This window comes from Nerophis lumbriciformis, linkage group LG28, assembly GCF_033978685.3.
Source record: "Nerophis lumbriciformis linkage group LG28, RoL_Nlum_v2.1, whole genome shotgun sequence".
Lineage (NCBI taxonomy): Eukaryota > Metazoa > Chordata > Actinopteri > Syngnathiformes > Syngnathidae > Nerophis > Nerophis lumbriciformis.
The window spans coordinates 35,098,067-35,123,988 of NC_084575.2; the positions used below are offsets into that span (position 1 = coordinate 35,098,067).

The following is a 25,922-nucleotide window of genomic DNA, read 5'->3' on the forward strand; positions in this document are numbered from 1 at the left end:
TGCCAGAATATTTTTTTTGAATTTTAATCATAGTAAGTTTGAAGAAATATTTCATAAATATTCTTCGTCGAAAAACCAGAAGCTAAATTATTTATTATTCTTTACAATAAAAATAAATACATTTACTTGAACATTGATTTAAATTGTCAGGAAAGAAGAGGAAGAAACTTAAAAGGTAAAAAGGTATGTTTGTTTAAAAATCCTAAAATCATTTTTAAAGTTGTATTTTTTCTCTTAAATTGTATTTCTAAAAGTAATAAGAAGCAAAGTAGAAAATAAATGAATTTATTTAAACAAGTGAAGACCCATCCATCCATCCATTTTCTACCGCTTATTCCAAGTGAAGACCAAGTCTTTAAAATATTTTCTTGGATTTTCAAATTCTATTTGAGTTTTGTCTCTTTTAGAATTAAAAATGTCGAGCAAAGCGAGACCAGCTTGCTAGTAAATAAATAACATTTAAAAAATAGAGGCAGCTCACTGGTAAGTGCTGCTCTTTGAGCTATTTTTAGAACAGGCCAGCGGGCGACTGATCTGGTCCTTACGGGCTACCTGGTGACCGCGGGCACCGCGTTGGTGACCCCTGCCCTAGTATATACAATAATATAAACCAAGTCATTGTATTTCATTTAGGATTATTTCATATCTTCATTTAAATAAAAATATATTTGTATCTTTTTTATATAGTCAATAAATAATGTGAACATGTATCATAACATGGAAATCTAAGAGAACGTGTTGTGGATGATTGTGGACTGGGAATTTTTTTCATTTTATTTTTTTACACATTTTTATTAAAAAAAAAAAAAAAAAAGTTTTTCCGACGTATTACATTTTAGACGATTTCTCTTCTTAGTTATTATTTCTCCGGCTGTAGAAAAGAGCCGCTCACAGGGCACAGAGGAGGCGACACAGTTGGCGTATCGGTCACGTGACCAAAACAGCTCATGATCGGTCACGTGACTTTCTAAAAGCGGTACGCGCACCGACACAGGGTTTTGCTCTATGAGCTCGACGCATGCGCCGATGCATCGGTGTTGCGGGACCCATCACTATTGTCATCCCATTGGCTTGAGTTTTTCCTTGCCCTGATGTGGGATCTGAGCCGAGGATGTCGTTGTGGCTTGTGCAGCCCTTTGAGACACTCATGATTTAGGGCTATAAGAGTAAACATTGATTAATTGATTGATTGATACTAATTTGATGCCTGAGCTAAGCTTCGCCTTTCTGTTTGCTTGTTTACATGCTGAGCTTTTCTTGTTCGCTATTCCGTTAGCTTCCCGTGCTATCGGCACGCTGGTGCACTTTTGTTTTTTATCCCGCATGATTTATGGACAATAAATCATTTCCTTACCTGCACTTTGCCTCCGGAGTCCCGTCTGCATCCTGGGAGAACCATCCACGCGGTGAAATGCGACCCCGCCGTGACAACTATGACCATACACCATTCTTGCCAACCTTGAGACCTCCGATTTCGGGAGGTGGGGGGTGGGGGGCGTGGTCGGGGGTGGGACGGGGGCGTGGTTGGGGGCGTGGTTAAGATATATATATATATATAAGAAATACTTGACTTTCAGTGAATTCTAGCAATATATATATTGTATTACATATATATATATATATACATATATATATATACATATATATATATATATATATATATATATATAAATAAATAAAAGAAATACTTGAATTTCAGTGTTCATTTATTTACACATATACACACACATAACACTCCTCTACTCATTGTTGAGTTAAGGGTTGAATTGTCCATCCTTGTTCTATTCTCTGTCACTATTTCAGAACACACACATTATACAAATATACATTATAAAATCAAGAAAACGGGAGCTCTAATTTGGGAGTCTGAATTAGGATCAGAAGTTCCTATACAAACATTGCGCACTCACGTCGCCTTTTTGTATTGATTACTGCAGCTGTGCACTGGATTCATTCACAAATACAAACTACAACTCACAAACACTTTAGAGTTAGGCTCCACCATCAGAATGTGTACTTAAACTTATAAAGATCACATGGATATTATTCAGTGAGTTGATTCACCAAAACTAACCTGTTATACAGGAGGAAAAAGCACACAGGACGTTTCAATTGTTCACAGACTGGTCGCGCTCATCAGAATGACAAGACACTTCCGGTCTGCAGGTGATAGCATTCAATTGGGAAGAAACGCCCTACTGCCCCCTACTGACCAATGTGAATACTGATAAATGTGGAATGACAGCTCCAAAAACGAATTCAAACCACAAAATAAAATAAATAAATCAACACAAAAATGTGACACATTATGGGTGGGTCACATATGCATGTACAGTAGATGGCAGTATTGTCCTGTTTAAAAAAGTGTCACAACATTGCTGTTTACGGCAGACGAACTGCTTTATGGTAGGTAGACGAAAACTTGACTGCTGTTGTTGTGTGTTGTTACCGCGCTGGGAGGACGTTAATGAAACTACCTAACAATAAAACCACATAAGAAACCAAGAACTCGCCCTCGATCATTAGCTGTTTATATTATGGGAAAGCGGACGTGTGAACAGGCTGTCAACACGTCACTCAGGTCCGCCTGAATTTCGGGAGATTTTCGGGAGAAAATTTGTCCCGGGAGGTTTTCGGGAGAGGCGCTGAATTTCGGGAGTCTCCCGGAAAATCCGGGAGGGTTGGCAAGTATGCCATACACGGCAATTCTTGGAAAAAAAAAAGTACTCGCATCTTGCTTTTGAGTATATTTTAATGGAATACAAATAGTTTTGATCAGTAGTTGGGAAGGAGTAGGACAAACCAGCACTAAAATGTATAATTTCTAACCAACTATTGGGTCAAGGAGCGCTAAATTGCGTAACCCAATAGTTTGGTTGGGAATAACCCAACATTCAATTTTCTTAACTCAACTTTTTGGTTAAATAATTCCACGCAAAAGTTGGGTTGAAAAAATTAACCCAAAATGTTGAGTTAAAATAACTCAAATAAGGGGTTCGTCCTTTTCTGAACCAGCAGTTGGGTTAAAATTGGCTTATTTTTCTGACCCAACATTTTTTAGCGTGTATGTAAAGCTTTTCTACTCCGATCGCAGTGACGTGTCCGTTCTAAAAAAAGAACAGCGTTCTAGAATGAGACATCATCTCTGTAGAGAAACATTTCAACTGGTAGTTGGCTTTTAAGAGCTGCTTATTCAAGACAGAAGATCCATTGTCATTTCAGCGTGTCCACTAAATCAATGTGTTTCCCAGCCAGGAAGTCACAAAGATGAGTCTTTGTTGTGTTATACAAGTGCTGGTTTTACGGATCAGGATGCCGTCCATGGGAGGTCTTGTGAGGAGGAAGTACCAAGCAAAAACACAAGTTTCGTAGCACTGCAAAAAGTGAAATCTTAGTAAGATGAAATATGTCAAATAAGGGTGATATTTGCTTATTTCCTGTCTGATAAGATCATTCTTCTCACTAAGCAGATTTAATGTTAGAGTGTTTTACTTGTTTTAAGGGTTTTGGTCCTAAATGATCTCAGTAAGATATTACAGCTTGTTGCTGAGATTTGATGACCTATATTGAGTAAAACATGCTTGAAATTAGAATATCAAGTGTTGCAAAGCTGTGTCATCAACACTCAACAGTATAAAACTACTTTTTGAAAGTAATAATTTCTTTCTTCAAGCATGAAAAAAAAAAAAACATGATTTTGACACAATTGTGTCTCATAATTAAAACAGATGACAGCCAAATGGACTTTGCTGTTTTATTTTCAATGAAACAATACAAAATATGTACTCTTATTAGTGAGAATATACTTATTTTAAGGTATTTTTGGGTTCATTGTGTCATGTCTGTGTAATCATGTTTTGTTTAAGTCATGTTTTGTTTAGTTATAGGACTCTTTAGTTTCTGTCTTTTCACTCCCTTGTCTTGTTTCCATGATTACCCCATTAGTTTCACCTGTTCCACGTTTGGACTCATTGTGCACTCTTGTTTGTCACCATAGCAACCATTAGTTTTCACCTGTCACGTCACGCACCTGTTTCACGTTTTGAGTCACGCACCTGCTTTCACTAATCATGTCCATAGTATTTAAGTTCATTCATTTTCTGTTGTTCGTCCTGACGACCTCAACACATTTATGCTCTGTTCATGCCTGATACTTCTTTTCATGTCAATTCCTCAAGCAACTACTTTTGTCCAAGCCAAGTAAGTTTTTGTTCCATATTTATAGTCTTTTTGGTTTCATAGTTTGTTCTCCGCCATTGTGCGTGTTTTTTGTTTGTTCTTTTTTGCTATAGTCTTTTGGTTTCATAGTTTATTCTCCGCCACTGTGCGCGCTTTCATTTATTCCTTTTTTTGATAATAATAAATCATGTACGAGCCAACTTTCCGTTGCATCCTGGAAAAGCACACACCTCGGACCAAGTCATGACACATTGAGGTTGGGGTGCGGTAGATAACAGCCATATCGAGAGGCAGCGGTGCGACAGGCCTCATAGTAAGCACCTCAAACGATTTGTATTTATTATTTAGGTTAGGGGTAAGGTTAAAGTTTTCATTGTATATGAGTGCGACTCCCCCACCCCTTTCGAGGGGACGGGCAATATGCGCATTCGTATAGTTAGGAGGAGATGCCTCATTTAGCGCAAAAAAATCGTCTGGTTTGAGCCAGGTTTCGCTAAGACCAATGACGTTAAGATTGTTGTCTCTAATGACCTCATTAACTAATAACGTTTTGGGAGACAATGATCTTATGTTTAAAAAGCCCATATTATAAGTATTGGGCTGTTTTGACGAGTTTTTGTTTAAATTATCCGTAGTAGCAATATTAATAATGTTGCGTTTATTATTCGTAGTGCACTTTAAATAGTTTCGACCATATCTAGGAATTGATACGACGGGAATTTTCAGATTGTTTGCTTGATGCTGCGATCGACTGAACGCATCATGATTTGCCACCTCAGTAGAATGCATATCTACCTCTAACACATTCACAACAGAAAACACATTACGTGAGTTGTGTATCATTCTAAGAGAATTGCTATGCGTACAGGAATTATCCAGCCTGGCGCTGGCTAGTTCTAGCTTCACTGACTCCTCACCCGGACTAGCAGGCTCTGTAATTGCCTGTGACCGGGCTTGCTCTAGTGTAGTTAGTCAAATGTGACTTAAACAGTAGTCTATGTATATATTACAGCTTGTTGCTGAGATTTGATGAGCTGTATTGAGTAAAACATGCTTGAAACTAGAATATCAAGTGTTGCAAAGCTGTGTCATCAACACTCACAAGTATACAACTACTTTTTGAAAGTAATAATTTCTTACTTCAAGCATGAAAAAAAAAAAAATCATGATTTTGACACAATTGTGTCTCATAATTAAAACAGATGACAGCCGAATGGACTTTGCTGTTTTATTTTCAATGAAACAATAGAAAATACGTACTCTTATTAGTGAGAATATACTTATTTTAAGGTATTTTTGGGTTCATTGAGGTTGGGGGGGCGGTAGATAACAGCCATATCGAGAGGCAGCGGTGCGACAGACCTCATAGTAAGCACCTCAAACGATTTGTATTTATTATTTAGGTTAGGGGAAAGGTTAAAGTTTTCATTGTATATGAGTGCGACCTCCCCACCCCTTTTGAGGGGACGGGCAATATGCGCATTCGTATAGTTAGGAGGAGATGCCTCATTTAGCGCAAAAAAATCGTCTGGTTTGAGCCAGGTTTCGCTAAGACCAATGACGTTAAGATTGTTGTCTCTAATGACCTCATTAACTAATAACGTTTTGGGAGACAATGATCTTATGTTTAAAAAGCCCATATTATAAGTATTGGGCTGTTTTGACGAGTTTTTGTTTAAATTATCCGTAGTAGCAATATTAATAATGTTGCGTTTATTATACGTAGTGCACTTTAAATAGTTTCGACCATATCTAGGAATTGATACGACGGGAATTTTCAGATTGTTTGCTTGATGCTGCGATCGACTGAACGCATCATGATTTGCCACCTCAGTACAATGCATATCTACCTCTAACACATTCACAACAGAAAACACATTACGTGAGTTGTGTATTATTCTAAGAGAATTGCTATGCGTACAGGAATTATCCAGCCTGGCGCTGGCTAGTTCTAGCTTAACTGACTCCTCACCCGGACTAGCAGGCTCTGTAATTGCCTGTGACCGGGCTTGCTCTAGTGTAGTTAGTCAAATGTGACTTAAACAGTAGTCTATGTATATATTACAGCTTGTTGCTGAGATTTGATGAGCTGTATTGAGTAAAACATGCTTGAAACTAGAATATCAAGTGTTGCAAAGCTGTGTCATCAACACTCACAAGTATACAACTACTTTTTGAAAGTAATAATTTCTTACTTCAAGCATGAAAAAAAAATAAATCATGATTTTGACACAATTGTGTCTCATAATTAAAACAGATGACAGCCAGATGGACTTTGCTGTTTTATTTTCAATGAAACAATAGAAAATATGTACTCTTATTAGTGAGAATATACTTATTTTAAGGTATTTTTGGGTTCATTGAGGTTGGGGGTGGCGGTAGATAACAGCCATATCGAGAGGCAGCGGTGCGACAGGCCTCATAGTAAGCACCTCAAACGATTTGTATTTATTATTTAGGTTAGGGGTAAGGTTAAAGTTTTCATTGTATATGAGTGCGACTCCCCCACCCCTTTTGAGGGGACGGGCAATATGCGCATTCGTATAGTTAGGAGGAGATGCCTCGTTTAGCGCAAAAAAATTGTCTGGTTTGAGCCAGGTTTCGCTAAGACCAATGACGTTAAGATTGTTGTCTCTAATGACCTCATTAACTAATAACGTTTTGGGAGACAATGATCTTATGTTTAAAAAGCCCATATTATAAGTATTGGGCTGTTTTGACGAGTTTTTGTTTAAATTATCCGTAGTAGAAATATTAATAATGTTGCGTTTATTATACGTAGTGCACTTTAAATAGTTTCGACCATATCTAGGAATTGATACGACGGGAATTTTCAGATTGTTTGCTTGATGCTGCGATAGACTGAACGCATCATGATTTGCCACCTCAGTAGAATGCATATCTACCTCTAACACATTCACAGCAGAAAACACATTACGTGAGTTGTGTATTATTCTAAGAGAATTGCTATGCGTACAGGAATTATCCAGCCTGGCGCTGGCTAGTTCTAGCTTAACTGACTCCTCACCCGGACTAGCAGGCTCTGTAATTGCCTGTGACCGGGCTTGCTCTAGTGTAGTTAGTCAAATGTGACTTAAACAGTAGTCTATGTTTTTAGTCAGGATGATGGCGCCTTCCTGGTTAGGGTGAAGGCCGTCTCTCATCAGCAAGCCTGGTTTGCCCCAGAAAGAGGGCCAATTATCAATAAACGTTAGTCCCTGTTGTCTACAGAAGCTAGCCAGCCACTTGTTAAGCGAGACTAATCTGCTATATCTCTCATCATTGCCTCTCGCAGGCAGGGGGCCAGAGACAATTACTCGATGCCTGGACATCTTTCTAGCGAGATCACAAGTCCTGGCTATGTTTCTCTTTGTAATTTCTGACTGTCTCATTCTAGTGTCATTGGAGCCAACGTGTACAACTATATTCGCATAACTAGTGGTGCGATTAGCCTGTCGTACGTGTTTACTAGGCCTGTTGCGAGTTAGCTCCCTAAGATTAGCTTCTATGTCAGGTGCTCTAGCCCCAGGGATACACTTAATTGTGGCTGGTTTGCTAAGCTTTATGTTTCAGGTGATGGAGTCCCCTATGACTAAGACTAAGTAAACTGACAGTTGATTTTTAAACATTTAACATTTCTAACAATTTTGAACAGAAATAGTTCATGCACATTCAGATAAAGTCTTCAAAATTACAATAAAAACAAATGTGGCCGGGGGCCGGGCTGTATATATGCGCACTAATTGACTGAAAGAGCACGCACTTGGCGCGATGATGTCATGTTATCCATGGAAAAATGCGTTTTTAGACAATATGATTTGCCTGAGCGGCTAGGAGACCCCGAGAGTAACAAGCGCTTGCCTTGTTGCCTTTCCATTAAGAACAATAAACTAGTTTTTAGTATAAGTTTGCTGCTTTCAAGAAATGTAATGCCGAACGCATATCATTATGTCAAGATAATGGCACTAGCATTTACTTCATTTAAGAATATTTTTCAACATATTGAGCAAAGAGGTGTCATTTTTTTTCTACCAAGAAAAGTGCACTTGTTATTAGTGAGAATATACTTATTTTAAGCTATTTTGGGTTCATTGAGGTTAGCTAATTAGGGCCCGCATGGCCCATTGCATAAGGACTCCCTGTGGGAGTCCTTATGCAATGGGACATAAGGACCTATTGAATTTGTAAGGTTTTATTTATTCTTTATTATTCTTCCGCACCCACAATAAACTGTAATTTGACCCACTTAACATGCTTCAAAACTCACCATATTTGACCCACACATCAGGACCTGCGAAAATTGCCTTTTTTAAAAAAAACCGAACCCCAAAACTCAAAATTGCGCTCTAGCGCCCCCTAGGAAAAGAAAAACTAGACTGCCTGTAACTCCCACTAGGAAGGTCGGAGAGACATGAAACAAAAACCTCTATGTAGGTCTGACTTAGACCTACATTTCATTAATGGTACATTCTCGGGCCAAAATCAACAGGAAGTTGGCAATTCCCCCTTTAAGACAAAAAAGTACTAAAAACAGTCACTTTTGCCTTTTTGAGCTGTAATTTGACCCCCTTAACATGCTTCAAAACTCACCGAACTGAACGCACACATCGGGACTGGCACAAATTGCGATCTAATAAAAAACCTAACCCCAAATCTCAAAATTGCCCTCTAGCGCAATTTTTTAATAAAACGCAGAAAAAACTGCTCCTCGGAAGAAGAAAATGACAAAACTGCCTTTAACTCCCACTGGGAAGGTCGGAGAGACATGAAACAAAAACCTCTATGTAGGTCTCACTTAGACCTACATTTCATAGATTGACAACCCCCAGCGAAAATCAACAGGAAGTTTGCTATTCCCCCTTCAAAACACATTTTTTTGTAAAAACTGGTCACCTTCCTCTGAGCGCGTTTGTTGTTTCGGCTTCAAACTAACACAGGAGAGAGATTGAACCCTTGTGTATAAAAGTATAGAACAGCGTTTTTGTAACTGCTTTGGTTTTGATTTTATGACCCTTCAAAGAACCGCTGCGCTGATGCTGCTGCGCTGCTGTTTTTTTTAAGATGGCTGCTTAAAAGCACGAAGCTCCAGCGTGCCCACACAATGCAGACAAGGTAGGTACACTAGACAATAGTATTGGGACACTTGGGACTACCACTGGACAAAAGTATTGGGACACTTAGGACTAGCACCTGCCAAATATGGATGTCCGCTAACTTCTTGCAACTCAACGCCAAGAAAACGGAAATGCTGATTATCGGTCCTGCTAAACACCGACATTTATTTAATAATACCACCTTAACATTTGACAACCAAACAATTACACAAGGCGAATCAGTAAAGAATCTGGGTATTATCTTCCACCCAACTCTCTCCTTTGAGTCACACATTAAGAGTGTTACTAAAACGGCCTTCTTTCATCTCCGTAATATCGCTAAAATTCGTTCTATTTCATCCACTAGCGACGCTGAGATCATTATTCATGCGTTCGTTACGTCTCGTCTCGACTACTGTAACGTATTATTTTCGGGTCTCCCTATGTCTAGCACTAAAAAATTACAGTTGGTACAAAATGCGGCTGCTAGACGTTTGACAAGAACAAGAAAGTTTGATCATATTACGCCTATACTGTATATACCTTTATATACATATATACATATATATATATACCTATACTGGCTCACCTGCACTGGCTTCCTGTGCACTTAAGAAGTGACTTTAAGGTTTTACTACTTACGTATAAAATACTACACGGTCTAGCTCCGTCCTATCTTGTCGATTGCATTGTACCATATGTCCCGGCAAGAAATCTGCGTTCAAAGAACTCCGGCTTATTAGTGATTCCCAGAGCCCAAAAAAAGTCTGCGGGCTATAGAGCGTTTTCTATTGGGGCTCCAGTACTATGGAATGCCCTCCCGGTAACAATTAGAGATGCTACCTCAGTAGAAGCATTTAAGTCCCATCTTAAAACTCATTTGTATACTCTAGCCTTTAAATAGCCCCCCTGTTAGACCAGTTGATCTGCCGTTTCTTTTCTTTTCTCCTCTGCTCCCCTTTTCCTTGAGGGGGGGGCACAGGTCCGGTGGCCATGGATGAAGTGCTGGCTGTCCAGAGTCGGGACCCGGGGTGGACCGCTCGCCTGTGCATCGGCTGGGAACATCTCTGCGCTGCTGACCCGTCTCCGCTCGGGATGGTGTCCTGCTGGCCCCACTATGGACTGGACTCTTACTATTATGTTGGATCCACTATGGACTGGACTCTCACAATATTATGTCAGACCCACTCGACATCCATTGCTTTCGGTCTCCCCTAGAGGGGGGGGGGGTTACCCACATATGCGGTCCTCTCCAAGGTTTCTCATAGTCATTCACATCGACGTCCCACTGGGGTGAGTTTTTCCTTGCCCGTATGTGGGCTTTGTACCGAGGATGTCGTTGTGGCTTGTGCAGCCCTTTGAGACACTTGTGATTTAGGGCTATATAAATAAAGATTGATTGATTGATTGATGAATACGCGGGCCCGACCAATGCTGCTTGCAGCCTTAATTTGACTTGTTTTGGAAAGTCTTGACAAGCCAAATTTTCTTGTTCTATTGGCAGATAATTTTGCTTAGTTCAAGTAAAATGCCCCTCATTTTTGTATTTTATTTCCTTGTTTTTGAACACTGACTTTTTGCAGCGTGTAAACATCAGAGAAATGCAATGTGATTCAGTATTTTTGAGGCGATCCAGATGTAATGAAGCTCCTTTACAGGAAAATCCCTCCTATGAGTGTAATTCCTGCTGGAGGCACAAGTATAACTCAATATAAACTTGACCATACACTACATGCTTGACATGTGCTTTGCTTTAAAAATCATGTGACGTTAAACTTAAGTTGACTTACTGAGCCTCAGGTTGGTTGCCACAGAGACGTATTGTCTGCACATGACACTCAAGTACTTTTAATAAATGTATTTGCTATAGATTATAGCGCATATGGAAGGCTTTCAATGCTGGAGTGAGCCGTTTGTGTCCTCATCAGTGACCACAACGATCTTAGCCGGAGCTTCAGCCGATGGTGTTTGTTGTTCACAACTTCCTGTCTAAGTTGTTTTTTCCCCCCTCCTGGAATTCGCTATTTTCCATGGTACTACCAAGCGTTACATGAGTTGGACACGAGCAACGCCACGAGCGCTCGCCATCAGCAAAAGCTGCAGCAGATTGAGTCGTTAGCTCGGCTGATTATGCCAACAAACCATCGGGTGTGCATTTGCTTCCTTCTCTCCTCTTCTTAGCAAAGAAGTAGTACACTGAACCTTTGTTAGATAATGGTAATGCACAATAAAACGCTTAGATGGTAATACTTTGACCCCCATTGGTACATTCTATGGGCTGCAATGCTTTGCAGTAACTGTAAATTAATAACGAGCTGAAACACGTATGCATACTTCCCTCTATATGCACCCTTTTTAGAGATGCGCGGTTTGCGGACACAACCGCGGAGATAATCCGCGGGGTCGGGCGGTTGAAATAAAAACAAATTAGATTTTAAATAGATTCAGGCGGGTGGCAGTTAAACCAATTCGGAAATATATATACATTAGAGATGCGCGGATAGGCAATTATTTCATCCGCAACCGCATCAGAAAGTCGTCAACCATCCGCCATCCACCCGATGTAACATTTGATCAGAACCGCACCCGCCCGTTGTTATATATCTAATATAGACGATGCAAGGCATTAGTGAGGTTATAAAGCTTTTGCCTGTTAAAGAAAGGAGACTGATCCAATGCAGCACAGACATTCGCGTGCCACGCTGTCACGGCCCAGACGCACACCAGTGCGCAATCATATGGGAGCCGCGCTGAGCGCACCTCCAAGCGCGTCTCGCTGCCGGCGACGGCCGGGTATGGGCCCGACGCTACAGCGCCATCCATTTTCAGGGCTAGTTGATTCGGCAGGTGGGTTGTTACACACTCCTTAGCGGGTTCCGACTTCCATGGCCACCGTCCTAGCTGCTGTCTATATCAACCAGGGTGAGCCCCACCCCTTTCGTGAGCGCACTGCGCGCGGAGTGACCCCTGTTACGCGCCCCCGGCAACAGGGGTGGCGGGCAGGTAAGCTGCGCGGGCGGAGCGCGCGGAGTGACCCCTGTTACGAGCCCCCGGCCACGGGGGTGGCGGGGAGGTAAGCTGCTTACCTGCTGCGCGTGACGCCGGCCGCGGCGAAGGCGGACGAGGCGGGGTGTCGGTGCGGTGGGCGCGGTGGTGACCCTGGACGTGCGTCGGGCCCTTCTCGCGGATCGCCTCAGCTACGGCTCCCGGTGGGGCCCTCTCGGGGGAAGGGGCCTCGGTCCCGGACCCCGGCGAGGCGTCCCTTCTCCGCTCCGTGAAAGTGTCCATCTCTTTTTTTTTCTTCTTCTGTTGTGGCATATGCTGCAGGTGCCTGCTCGTTTTTCGTATGTGGGTAACAACATTTAACTATGTATATATATTTCCCAATTGGTTTAACTGCCACCCGCCTGAATCTATTTAAAATCTAATTTTTTTTTATTTCAACCACCCGACCCGACCCGACCCGCGGATGAAATCAAATTTTTTTTAATTTCATCCGCCCGATCCGCGGATAATCCACGGACTCCGCGGTTGTGCCCGCAAACCGCGCATCTCTAATATACATAGTTAAATGTTGTTACCCACATACGAAAAACAAGCAGGCACCTGCAGCATATGCCACAACAGAAGAAGAAGAAAAAAAAAAGAGATGGCAACGCCGGCAGCAAACGTGGTACGCGACAAACTAAAAAAGGGAATACTAAAGACCAGGGGAAAAAAAGGCCAGAAAAGTTCAGCGTGGACTCGTTTTTATGAGGTTGTAAATCAGGATGATAGTAATGCTGGCTACGTGATTTGCAAGAGCTGTGACGCTGTTTATGTCTATGACAGTCACAAAACCGGGACATCTAACATGGTGCATCACATTTGTGCAAAACCCCGAACCTTCACAAACACCCTGAGCATGAGCAGTTTCGTCCGCCGTGATCCCAGAAGAGTGCCACAGGATGTTAAAACAAGATAGAACGCAGCTGCCTGCAGCAGTTTGAGTGGCGCGAGCGCGCTTGGAGGTGCGCTCAGCGCGGCTCCCAGATGATTGCGCACTGGTGTGCGTCTGGGCCGTGACAACGTGGCACGCATTGAATGTCTCTGCTACATTGGATCAGTCTCCTTTCTTTAACAGGCAAAAGCTTTATTTTTTTTTATTTTTATTTTTATTTTTATTTATTTTTTTTGTGTGTCCTGTCCAGCTTCTCAGGCAAATCATATAGTTGATGTAGATGCCCATGTCGGCTGTTCAGATTTACTTTACAAAAGAGAAGTGTAGGATACTTCTCTTGTTGCCTTATTTGTATTTGACTTTATTAAATGTATTTATATTATCATTTAGTGCAGCCGGGCCGGAGCAGGAGGGGATAGAAAGAGAAAAAAAAAGAAGACAGAGGGGGAAATTGTGGGGACAAGAGGGGGATTAGACAGAGAGACAAAAACAACAACAGCAAACAACAACAACAACAACAACAATAGAGCAACATCAGCAAATATGACATGTACAAATATGATGGTAAAAGTAATAGCAAATAAGCAGTTAGCGAAAAATAAAAAATAATACAGAAATGACAATGAGCATTATTACACTACAAATGGATCAATACAAATACCAATAGAAATAGCGCTATTGATAATGAACAATACCAATAATTTACCTTTATTATCAACAATACAGTTGTTTAAATGCAACAATACATATACGTAATGATAACTTGAGATACGAAAGAATGCAGAAAAATGGAGGGGGAGAAAGAGAAGCAACCTACATTAACCTTGTAGATTGTTATAGTATCAATAGGTTAAGCTTTGTCAGTGTGCCACAGGATGTTAAAACAAGATAGAACGCAGCTGCCTGCAGCAGTTTGAGTGGCGCGAGCGCGCTTGGAGGTGCGCTCAGCGCGGCTCCCAGATGATTGCGCACTGGTGTGCGTCTGGGCCGTGACAGCGTGGCACGCATTGAATGTCTCTGCTGCATTGGATCAGTCTCCTTTCTTTAACAGGCAAAAGCTTTATAACCTCACTAATGCCTTGCATCGTCTATATTAGATATATAACAACGGGCGGGTGGCGGATGGCGGGCCGGTGCGGTTTTGATTAAATGTTAGTTCGGGTGGATGGCGGAGGGTTGACGACTTTTGTGATGCGGTTGCGGATGAAATAATTGCCTATCCGCGCATCTCTAACCCTTTTCTTGGCTTGTAGTGTGAAGGTAAGGATTTATCTTTTTGTCTGTGAGGTGATTAGAGACGGTGTTGGACACTAGCACACTACAAGTAGCGCACTACAAGTACAGTGCATCTGGAAAGTATTCACATTTTCTTATGTTACAGCATTATTCCAAAATGGAATACATTCATAGTTGTCCTCAAATTTCTAAAGACTCTATAACGACAATGTGTTTTTAATGGAGCAAATTTATTTAAAAAAATAAAAATAAAATGTACATAAGTATTCACAGCCTTTACACAGTACTTTGTTGATGCACCTTTGGCACCAATTACAGCCTCAAGTCTTTTAGAATATGATGCTACAAGCTTGGCACAACCATTTTTGTTTCATCTGACCACAGAACTTTGCTCCAGAAGGTCTTATCTTTGTCCATGTGATGTCAGATGAAACAAAAATGGAGCTGTTTGGCCACAATACCCAGCAATATACCTACTCAGTGGCCTAGTGGTTGGAGTGTCCGCCCTGAGATGGGTAGGTTGTGAGTTCAAACCCCGGCCAAGTCATACCAAAGACTATAAAAATGGGAGCCATTACCTCCCTGCTTGGCACTCAGCATCAAGGGTTGGAATTGGGGGTTAAATCACCAAAAATGATTCTTGGGCGCGGCCACCGCTGCTGCTCACTGCTCCCCTCATCTCCCAGGGGGTGATCAAGGGTGATGGGTCAAATGCAGAGGACACATTTCACCACACCTAGTGTGTGTGTGACAATCATTGGTACTTTAACTTTAACTTAATATGCTTGGAGGAGAAAAGGTGAGGGTACACTATTCCTACCGTCAAGCATGGTGGTGATAGTATTATGCTCTGGGCCTGTTTTGCTGCCAATGGAACTGCTGCTTTAAATGTGACAATGAAAAAGGAGGATGACCTCCTAAATTGTTCAGGACAAGCTAAAATCATCAGCCCGGAGGTTGGGTCTTGGGCGCAGTTGGGTGTTCCAACAGGACAATGACCCCAAACACACTTCAAAAGTGGTAAAGGAATGGCTAAATCAGGCTAGAATGAAGGTTTTAGAATGGCCTTCCCAAAGTCCTGACTTAAAGGTGTGGACAATGCTGAAGAAACAAGTCCATGTCAGAAAAGCAACACATTTAGCTGAACTGCAGCAATTTTGTGGTCAAGTGGTCAAGCAGAAGCTTGTGGATGGCTACCAAAAGCGCCTTATTGCAGGTAAACTTGCCAAGGGACATGTAAGCAAATATTAACATTGCTGTATGTATACTTTTCACCCTCACATTTTCAGTAGAGCCATAATAAATTCATAAAAGAAGCAAACTTCATGAATGTTTTGTGCTCCAATCACTACATCACAAAAAAATAAGAAATGATTGGAAACTCAAGACAGCCATGACATGATGTTCTTTAAGTTAAGTTAAAGTTAAAGTACCATTGATTGTCACACACATACACACTAGGTGTGGCGACATTATTCTCTGCATTTGACCCATCACCCTTGATCACCCCCTGGGAGGTGAGGGGAGAAGTGAGCAGCAGCGGTGGCCGCGCCCAAGAATCATTTTTGGTTATTTAACCCCCAATTCCAACCCTTGATGCTGAGTGCCAAGCAGGGAGGTAATGGGTCCCATTTTTTATAGTCTTTGGTATGACTCGGCCGGGGTTTGAACTCACAACCTACCCATCTCAGGGCGGACACTCTAACCACTAGGCCACTGAGTAGCGTGAGAAAGATGTGGGTCATGGTGGGTCCCTACCAGTGTTGGGTTAGTTACTGAAAACCAGTAACTAGTTACAGTTACTAGTTACTTTATTTCAAAAGTAACTTAGTTACTAACTCAGTTATTTACACCAAAAAGTAATGCGTTACTGTGAAAAGTAACTATTTAGTTACTTCTTTTCCCCCCCTTTTTTTTAAGGCTCCCATTAATGCCCTTTTAGCCTTCATGTCAGCACTGTTATTGCACTGGACAATAATACAATGTGTTGATCAACTTGACATGCATTTGCATCACTGAACTCTGCTAAGCAATGTGGTCTACATACAACACACAAAGACAAAGATATGTTTCAAAGGGCCAATTTATTTCAGGCCAGAACAAATTGACAAAACTATTTTAAATAGCGGCAACATAATGGCACTTTAACTTTAACTTTAAGTCGATAGGATCTTTGATCCAAGACACAACTTACATTGAACTAAAATGTTATTTTCTTTGTGCTCGACAAAAGAAAAGTATTGAGAATGTCTCCATGTTAAGAAACTCAACTTCTGGCTTCGCCATGATGTCTTGTTAGTTGTTATGAGAGTAGCGTATGTGTGTGTGTGTGTGGGGCCCTTTAAGATATGACAGCATGTGAGGTGAGTGACGTCAGTGAGTGAGTGGGCGAGAGAGGTGAGGGACCGGCGACAGTGAGTGCGTGCAGGTGCTCTAGCTTGGTGGATGGCTGCGTCCAATAAAATCACAAAGTTGCAACAAACCGCCGGTCTCGTCATTCACCCTCAGCTGTAAAGACCCACTGCCGGGTAAAGTGAAGGTTGTTAGCCCCGAAGACGTACATAGGCCCTGGAGGAACGTCTCCCCTGCGCTCCTCAACTGCGGTATGGGAGTCCCCCCCCGCCCCCACCCACACAAAGCACGCCTTTTCTTTTCCACCGAAGCGCTGCAATAAAACACACTCAGATCTTCTGTTTCTAGCCAATACTACATGAAAAATAACGTAAAATAACGCAGTAACGCATCATGTAGTAACGGTAACTGAGTTACTGAATATAAAAAATTACGCGTTAGATTACTAGTTACCGCCGAAACTAACGGCGTTACAGTAAGGCGTTACTTTGTAACGCGTTAGTCCCAACACTGGTCCCTACCATGCCCCCCGCGCCCCAAACCCTAAGTGTCTAACATAAAATTAAGGGATGGACGAGCAGGGGACAAGTCAGGAGGACTGGAGCCCCATAGATGCATCTTCATCCCCTCACCATGCCTCCCTAGAGGACAATCCCTTGAAGTCTTATATATGTGTGTGTGTGTGTGTGTGTGTGTGTGTGTGTGTGTGTGTGTGTGTGTGTGTGTGTGTGTGTGTGTTATAGGAGTAGCAGAGGGCCCGGACACCTCCCCCCAGTGGCCCCCCAGTCCACGCAGGAGCCAACCAAGAACTACGGCCAGGAGACCGGCCGCCCTCCCACAGCCCATGACCCCGCAGGCTCTCCACACCAGTCTTCATTATCAATGGTGAGCGATCACTTCAATAGCTAAATCCAAACCAGAGCTGGAAGTGATATCTTAGAATGTTTCTTTTCATGCTTAAAGTTTTACTGCAATTTAAGACGTTAACAGCAGAAGTCCATTTAAATGGATTCATGAATGAATGATTTGCAATGATGTCTCCATGGACTGAGAGGGTTGAGGGCTACTTATGATTCTGTCACACGGATGTGATGTTGGCAGCTAACCACTGCAAAGAAAGAAGGAGGGTGTGTGCATCCTTGTGATGTGTCTTGTGACGGGAGGACGCTCACATGTTGCTGTTGCTGGACTTTCCCACTGAGATGCCAGCACTTGATGTTGTTTTGTGCTGGCAGATTGTGAGATTGTGCGACAGCGGTGGGATGCTGTGGCTGCTGCTCTGCCTTCTTCCCGCCTCAGTGGGCTGCAACACAATCCAGCTTCCCTACCAGTCCGGAGACCGGCAAGCAGCGGGTGAGTCCTCGGATGTCCTCGAGCCGACACTGTTAGCAAGTCACTCTGCTTCTTCCTGGTCAACGGACGACAACACGTAGAAAGATGCTGCCAATGTACTTCCAAAGCGTGGGTATGCACTCTATGAAGTGAAATGGGAAGACACGGGTGTGGGTGTGACCAGATTAAAACCTGTCAATAATTTTTATTTGATTTTCTGTAGAAAAGCTGTCTCACGGGAGGATATCAGAAGTTGTTTTGTTTGTGGTAGTCAAAAGTATATACCGTATTTTCCGGACCATAGGGCGCATCAGATTATAAAGCATACTGCCGATGAGTGGGTCTATTCAGGTCTACTTTCATACAAAAGGTGCACCGGATTATAGATGTAAAATCAATCAATCAATCAATGTTTATTTATATAGCCCTAAATCACAAGTGTCTCAAAGGGCTGCACAAGCCACAATGACATCCTCGGTATAAAGCCCACATAAGGGCAAGGAAAAACTCACCCCAGTGGGACGTCGATGTGAATGACTATGAGAAACCTTGGAGAGGACCGCATATGTGGGTAACCCCCCCCCCCTCTAGGGGAGACCGAAAGCAATGGATGTCGAGTGGGTCTGACATAATATTGTGAGAGTCCAGTCCATAGTGGATCCAACATAATAGTAAGAGTCCAGTCCATAGTGGGGCCAGCAGGACACCATCCCGAGCGGAGACGGGTCAGCAGCGCAGAGATGTTCCCAGCCGATGCACAGGCGAGCGGTCCACCCCGGGTCCCGACTCTGGACAGCCAGCACTTCATCCATGGCCACCGGACCTGTGCCACCCCCCCCCTCCACAAGGAATAGGGGAGCAGAGGAGAAAAGAAAAGAAACGGCAGATCAACTGGTCTAACAGGGGGGCTATTTAAAGGCTAGAGTATACAAATGAGTTTTAAGATGGGACTTAAATGCTTCTACTGAGGTAGCATCTCTAATTGTTACCGGGAGGGCATTCCATAGTACTGGAGCCCCAATAGAAAACGCTCTACAGCCCGCAGACTTTTTTTGGGCTCTGGGAATCACTAATCAGCCGGAGTTCTTTGAACGCAGATTTCTTGCCGGGACATATGGTACAATGCAATCGGCAAGATAGGACGGAGCTAGACCGTGTAGTATTTTATACGTACGTAGTAAAACCTTAAAGTCACATCTTAAGTGCACAGGAAGCCAGTGCAGTTGAGCCAGTATAGGTATATATATATGTATATATGTATATAAAGGTGTATATACAGTATAGGCGTAATATGATCAAACTTTCTTGTTCTTGTCAAAAGTCTAGCAGCCGCATTTTGTACCAATTGTAGTCTTTTAATGCTAGACATAGGGAGACCCCAAAATAATACGTTACAGTAGTCGAGACGAGACGTAACGAACGCATGAATAATGATCTCAGCGTCGCTAGTGGATAAAATGGAACGAATTTTAGCGATATTACGGAGATGAAAGAAGGCCGTTTTAGTAACACTCTTAATGTGTGACTCAAAGGAGAGAGTTGGGTGGAAGATAATACCCAGATTCTTTACTGATTCGCCTTGTGTAATTGTTTGGTTGTCAAATGTTAAGGTGGTATTATTAAATAAATGTCGGTGTTTAGCAGGACCGATAATCAGCATTTCCGTTTTCTTGGCGTTGAGTTGCAAGAAGTTAGCGGACATCCATTGTTTAATTTCATTAAGACACACCTCCAGCTGACTACAATCCGGCGTGTTGGTCAGCTTTAGGGGCATGTAGAGTTGGCTGTCATCAGCATAACAATGAAAGCTAACACCGTATTTGCGTATGATGTTGCCTAGCGGCAGAATGTAAATACTAAAAAGTGCAGGGCCAAGAACCGAACCCTGAGGAACTCCGCACGTTACCTTAACATAGTCCGAGGTCACATTATTATGGGAGACGCATTGCATCCTGTCACTAAGATAAGAGTTAAACCACGACAAAGCTAAGTCTGACATACCAATACGTGTTTTGATACGCTCTAATAAAATATTATGATCGACGGTATCGAAAGCAGCGCTAAGATCAAGAAGCAGCAACATAGATGACGCATCAGAATCCATCGTTAGCAGTAGATCATTAGTCATTTTTGCGAGGGCTGTCTCCGTAGAGACCACTTCCTTGTGGTCTACATAACATGTAATGGTGGTTTTTTGCTCAAAATGTTGCATAGATGATGTTTTACACATCATCTTCAACTCACTTCAGGATGCACTGTTTTGTGGGCGGGTCTTATTTACGTGCCTCCACTTGGACAGCGTCTTCTCCCCGTCATCTTTGTTGTGGCGGTGTAGCGTGCAAGGACGGGAGTGGAAGAAGTGTGAAAAGATGGAGCTAACTCTTTTAATGACATTCAGACTTTACCATCCATCTTGTTTAAATGTGCTATATAAATAAAGTGGATTGGATTGGATCTTCTACCGCTTATCCGACGTCGGGTCGCGGGGGCAGCAGCCTAAGCACGGAAGCCCAGACTTTCCTCTTCCCAGCCACTTCGTCCAGCTCTTCCAGAGAGATCCCAAGGCGTTCCCAGGGCAGCCGGGAGACATAGTCTTCCCAACGTGTCCTGGGTCTTCCCCGTGGCCTCTTACCGGTCGGACGTGCCCGAAACACCTCCCTAGGGAGGCCTACGGGTGGCATCCTGACCAGATGCCCGAACCACCTCATCTGGCTCCTCTCCATGTGGAGGAGCAGCGGCTTTACTTTGAGCTCCCCCCGGATGGCAGAGCTTCTCACCCTATCTCTAAGGGAGAGCCTCGCCACCCGGCAGAGGAAACTCATTTGGGCCGCGTGTACCCGTGATCTTGTCCTTTCGGTCATAACCCAAAGTTCATGACCATAGGTGAGGATGGGAACGTAGATCGACCGGTATATTGAGAGCTTTGCCTTCCGGCTCAGCTCCTTCTTCACCACAACGGATCGATACAGCGTCCGCATTACTGAAGACGCCGCACCGATCCGCATGTCGACCTCACGATCCACTCTTCCCTCACTCGTGAACAAGACTCCGACGTACTTGAACTCCTCCACTTGGGGCAGGGTCTCCTCTCCAACCCGGAGATGGCACTCCACCCTTTTCCGGGCGAGAATCATGGAGTCGGACTTTACTTCAATCAATAACGTAGCAGCATCTCCTCATCCGTGGCTCAACGCCCGAAATGTGTCCCGTGGGAAAAAATGTCCGTCTCTAATAACTGAAAGTTCCTTGGATGAATAATGTAAACTCACTACACCGGTATGTTTTAGTTTTAGTCCAGTGGAGTTGCTGCAGAACAGGGGTGATGTGCTGGATTGAAGGGGTTCTGGTGATTATCCGTGTGGCAATTTATGGAGCTTCTCATCTAAACTCAAAATGCATCATTCCAGAAGTCAAACCAGTTAATCTTGAATGCTGTGTAGTACCGGTTGAATCAATTTTCAAGAAAATTAAATATTAAATATTGCCACAATAAAGAGACCATCCAGCTGACTCTACCAGGTGTATACTGTCAACTATCAATTAGAAATATAATGAATTGATCATTTTTGGTGATTGTTGCGTCGGCCAGCTCTTCCTCCCAGGGAATCTAAATTACTGGTCAATCCCAAGTTCTTTCAATGACATATATGCTGAGTAAGAAGGACCATCAAGACAGAATTGGAATATTTTCAAGTTTTACTAAAGCTTTAGGAGATCATCTTAACCAATACATTCATATCGGCTACTCTAGTTGATCTGACATTGAAACGGAAAAGCCAACTTCTTGCACACAAAGAAAGCCCCCATGTCCCCCTCGCAACACTGATAAGGAGAGAGAGACATGGGGGTTGTCTTCACATTCCAAGGGTGAAGACACTAACCAGACAATCTGAAGACAAAGAGAGACTGGTAGAATATACAACCGTTTACGTTGACACGAGTCAGCCAATCCGAGGGATCTTGTCAGGTAAAGGTGGTTTGATTGATTGAAACTTTTATTAGTAGATTGCACAGTAAAGTACATATTCCGTACAATTGACCACTAAATAGTAACACCCGAATAAGTTTTTCAACTTGTTTAAGTCGGGGGTCCACGTGACGAACCCCAAGATGCAGAGATGGCAGGCTTGGTGCAGGAAAACATGATTTAATGTCCAAAAGTCAGGAAAAACACAAACCAGGAACCAGGAACAGGCAAACTGGAAACAGGGAACAGGAACCGGCAAACAGGAAACGAGGAACTAGAAGACAGCCAGCTGCAAACTGCTCTCAGCATACAAGATACAGCAAACAGTCCACAGCATACAGCTTACAAAAATCCAGAACTGACTGGAGGGCAAGGCAGGTCTAAATAGCAGCCGGCTGATTGACACCAGGTGTGGCCAGGTGCCAATCAGCCGCAGCTGAGGGGAAAGAGCGCTCAGGTAGACAAGCAGGAAACTGAACAAAAATAAGAGCGCTGACAGGAACTAAAACTAACTAAAATGTAACCAAACTGTCAGTGACAAGCCCGACAGATCTTTGACTTAGACGGGTTCCACTGAGTATTTTCCCCAGTAACTATGAAGCTCAACATGCATGACTACTGTACGTTAAAACGAGAACAAACAACAATACGATTTAACTTGGCGTGGAAGTTCAAAAGACAGTCGACCTAAATAAGATTTGTCCCACGGTAAACATGAACTGATGGAGACCTTTTCCTTGAATCTGTGCATGCTTTGTCTTGCTCCCTCATTGATGTTCGTCATCCTCACATGGATGTTTTTTTGTTTTTGTTATGAAAAGGGAAAGCAAAGAGGCTAGTAATACAAGGTTTTCCTCAAACGCCATGTGTCTGTTCTGCCTGCTTGACTCTCTGATGGCTATTTACCTTTATTGGCTGCAATGTTCTGACCACCCGCAGATGCTAATCAATTTTGCTCCTCTGCTCGAAATTTCAGTCATGGGGCGTTTGTCAGAGCATGTGCGTTTGACGAGGCGTGACGACCGCCTTTTTAATTGTTGCGTGAGTTCAAGTCGTTATGCAGCAAGTGTAAGCTAACCTGTGTTTTCAATGGCTAACCCATACTTGCCAACCCTCCCGAATTTTCCGGGAGACTCCTGAAATTCAGTGCCTCTCCTGAAAATCTCCCGGGACAACCATTCTCCCGAATTTCTCCTGATTTCCAGCCGGACTTAAGACACGCCCCCTCCAGGTCTGTGCGGACCTGATTGAGGACAGCCTGTCGTCACGTCCGCTTGGCCAACCAAAAAGTAACCACAGAAAACTAGTGTTCTGTTCTGTTCTGTTCTGAAAATTAAATATGAAATATTGCCACTATATACAGACCGTCCAGCTGACTCTACCAGGTGTATACTGTCAACTATCAATTAGTTTGAGAAATATAATGAATTGATCATTTTTGGTGATTGTTGCGTCGGCCAGCTCTTCCTCCCAGGGAATCTAAATTACTGGTCAATCCCAAGTTCTTTCGATGACATATATGCTGAGTAAGAAGGATCATCAAGACAGAATTGGAATATTTTCAAGTTTTACTAAAGCTTTAGGAGATCATCTTAACCAATACATTCATATTGGCTACTCTAGTTGATCTGACATTGAAACGGAAAAGCCAACTTCTTGCACACAAAGAAAGCCCCCATGTCCCCCTCGCAACACTGATAAGGAGAGAGAGACATGGGGGTTGTCTTCACATTCCAAGGGTGAAGGCACTAACCAGACAAAAAAGTAACCACAGAAAACTAGTGTTCTGGGGTTACTTTTTGGTTGGCCAAGCGGATGTGACTAGTGTTCTGTGGTTACTTTTTGGTTGGCCAACCAAAAAGTAACCACAGAAAACTAGTGTTCTGTGGTTACTTTTTGGTTGGCCAACGGTTTACATTGTATTGCACCCTGACGGCAAGTGTGGGAGTCGGTTCTGAAGCATGAAGTAAAGAAACGTAACTTCGTCACCTCGCCTGGTTATTGACTCCAAACCAGAATATTACACTGCCCATACCAATGCTCCTTCAAAGGCTGTGCTACTGGCTGCAAAGCATTGCACTTTCAAATACAACAATGAGTCGAGAGGAGTGTTATGTATGTGTATATGTGTAAATAAATGAACACTGAAATTCAAGTATTTATTCTATTTATATTGTTGCGTTTTGGACCAGTTGTTCCTCCCAGGGAATTCAAGTCACAATTCGCTCCCAAGCTCTTTACGACACTTAAAGCTGAGCTGAAAAACCACCAGAGACAGAATAGATATTTTGTTGTATATTTTCAAAGCTTTGCCAATATACATTTTGAGACCAGTCTAACCCTAGAACATTCTATTGCGCCTCCCAAAATGGTCTGTCTTCCCAACGCCAAAAACCCCTCTTTTCTTCCCCCTCCCTAGCCATAATACAAGCACAACGTCTCCCTAGCCATAATACATTCCAAAGAACTCAAGGTTAACACACACAGTTTACTTGCTAGAGTATACTAAAGACATTGTAATGGAAAACACGAGCTGTTTTCAAATATGACTATGAAAGAAAATAAGTACCGTATTTTCCGCACTATAAGGCGCACCGGATTATTAGCCGCACCTTCAATGAATTACATATTTCATAACTTTGTCCACCAATAAGCCGCCCCGGATTATAAGCCGCGCCTACGCTGCGCTAAAGGGAATGTCAAAAAAACAGTCAGATAGTTCAGTCAAACTTTAATAATATATTGAAAACCAGCGTTCTAACAACTCTGTCCCAAAATGTACGCAAATGTGCAATCACAAACATAGTAAAATTCAAAATGGTGTAGAGCAATAGCAACATAATGTTGCTCGAACGTTAATGTCACAACACACAAAATAAACATAGCGCTCACCTTCTGACGTTATTCTTCATTCGTAAATCCTTCGAATTCTTCGTCTTCGGTGTCCGAATTGAAAAGTTGCGCAAGCGTGGGATCCAAAATGGCCGGTTCCGTCTCGTCGAAGTCATCGGAGTCAGTGTCGCTGTTGTTGTCCAGTAGTTCTGTGAATCCTGCCTTCCGGAAAGCTCGGACCACAGTTGTGACCGAAATATCTGCCCAGGCATTTACGATCCACTGGCAAATGTTGGCGTATGTCGTCCGGCGCTGTCTGCCCGTCTTAGTGAAGGTGTGTTCGCCTTCGGAGCTGTGTGAAAAAAGCCACCCGGCCTCTTCGCGTAAACTTCCCTTAACCACTCGCTCATCTTTTCTTCATCCATCCATCCCTTCGAGTTAGCTTTTATGATGACGCCGGCTGGAAAGGTCTCTTTTGGCAAGGTCTTCCTTTTGAATATCACCATGGGTGGAAGTTAGCATGGCAAGCTAGAACCACAGTGAAGGATGACTTCTCATTCCCTGTGGTGCGAATATTCACCGTACGTGCTCCCGTTCCACAGTGCGGTTCACAGGAATATCAGTTGCTGTGAAATACGGTAGTAATCCGTGTGCGGATGGAGAGATTGCGTCTTTTTATGAACCGGATCCTTGTCGCTTAGTAGGAGCCATTTTGTGGTCTTTACAGATGTAAACAGGAAATGAAACGTACGGTGATATCCGCGCGTTTTTTCTTCTTCTTCCGGGGGCGGGTGGTTGCTTACAGTAGAAGAAGAAGCGCTTCCTGTTCTATGGGGGCGGGTGCTTTCCTTGGCGGTTGCTTGCGTAGAAGAAGAAGCGCTTCCTGTTCTACCGGGAAAAAAGATGGCGGCTGTTTACCGAAGTTGCGAGATCGAAACTTTATGAAAATGAATCGTAATAAAGCGCACCGGGTTATAAGGCGCACTGTCAG

The 25,922-nt window shown here is 42.9% G+C and overlaps 1 protein-coding gene across 1 annotated transcript in view; it reads left to right on the forward strand.

Moving 5' to 3' along the window:
- Positions 1-18,062: 18,062 nt before the first annotated feature.
- The window catches only part of LOC133570803 (prolactin receptor-like), a 32,512-nt gene continuing 24,652 nt past the window's right edge, over positions 18,063-25,922 (forward strand). Inside the window, exon 1 of the mRNA XM_061923520.1 lies at positions 18,063-18,153. Within this exon, the coding sequence (XP_061779504.1) occupies positions 18,063-18,153 (91 nt within the window). The remainder of the gene's footprint in view (positions 18,154-25,922) is intronic.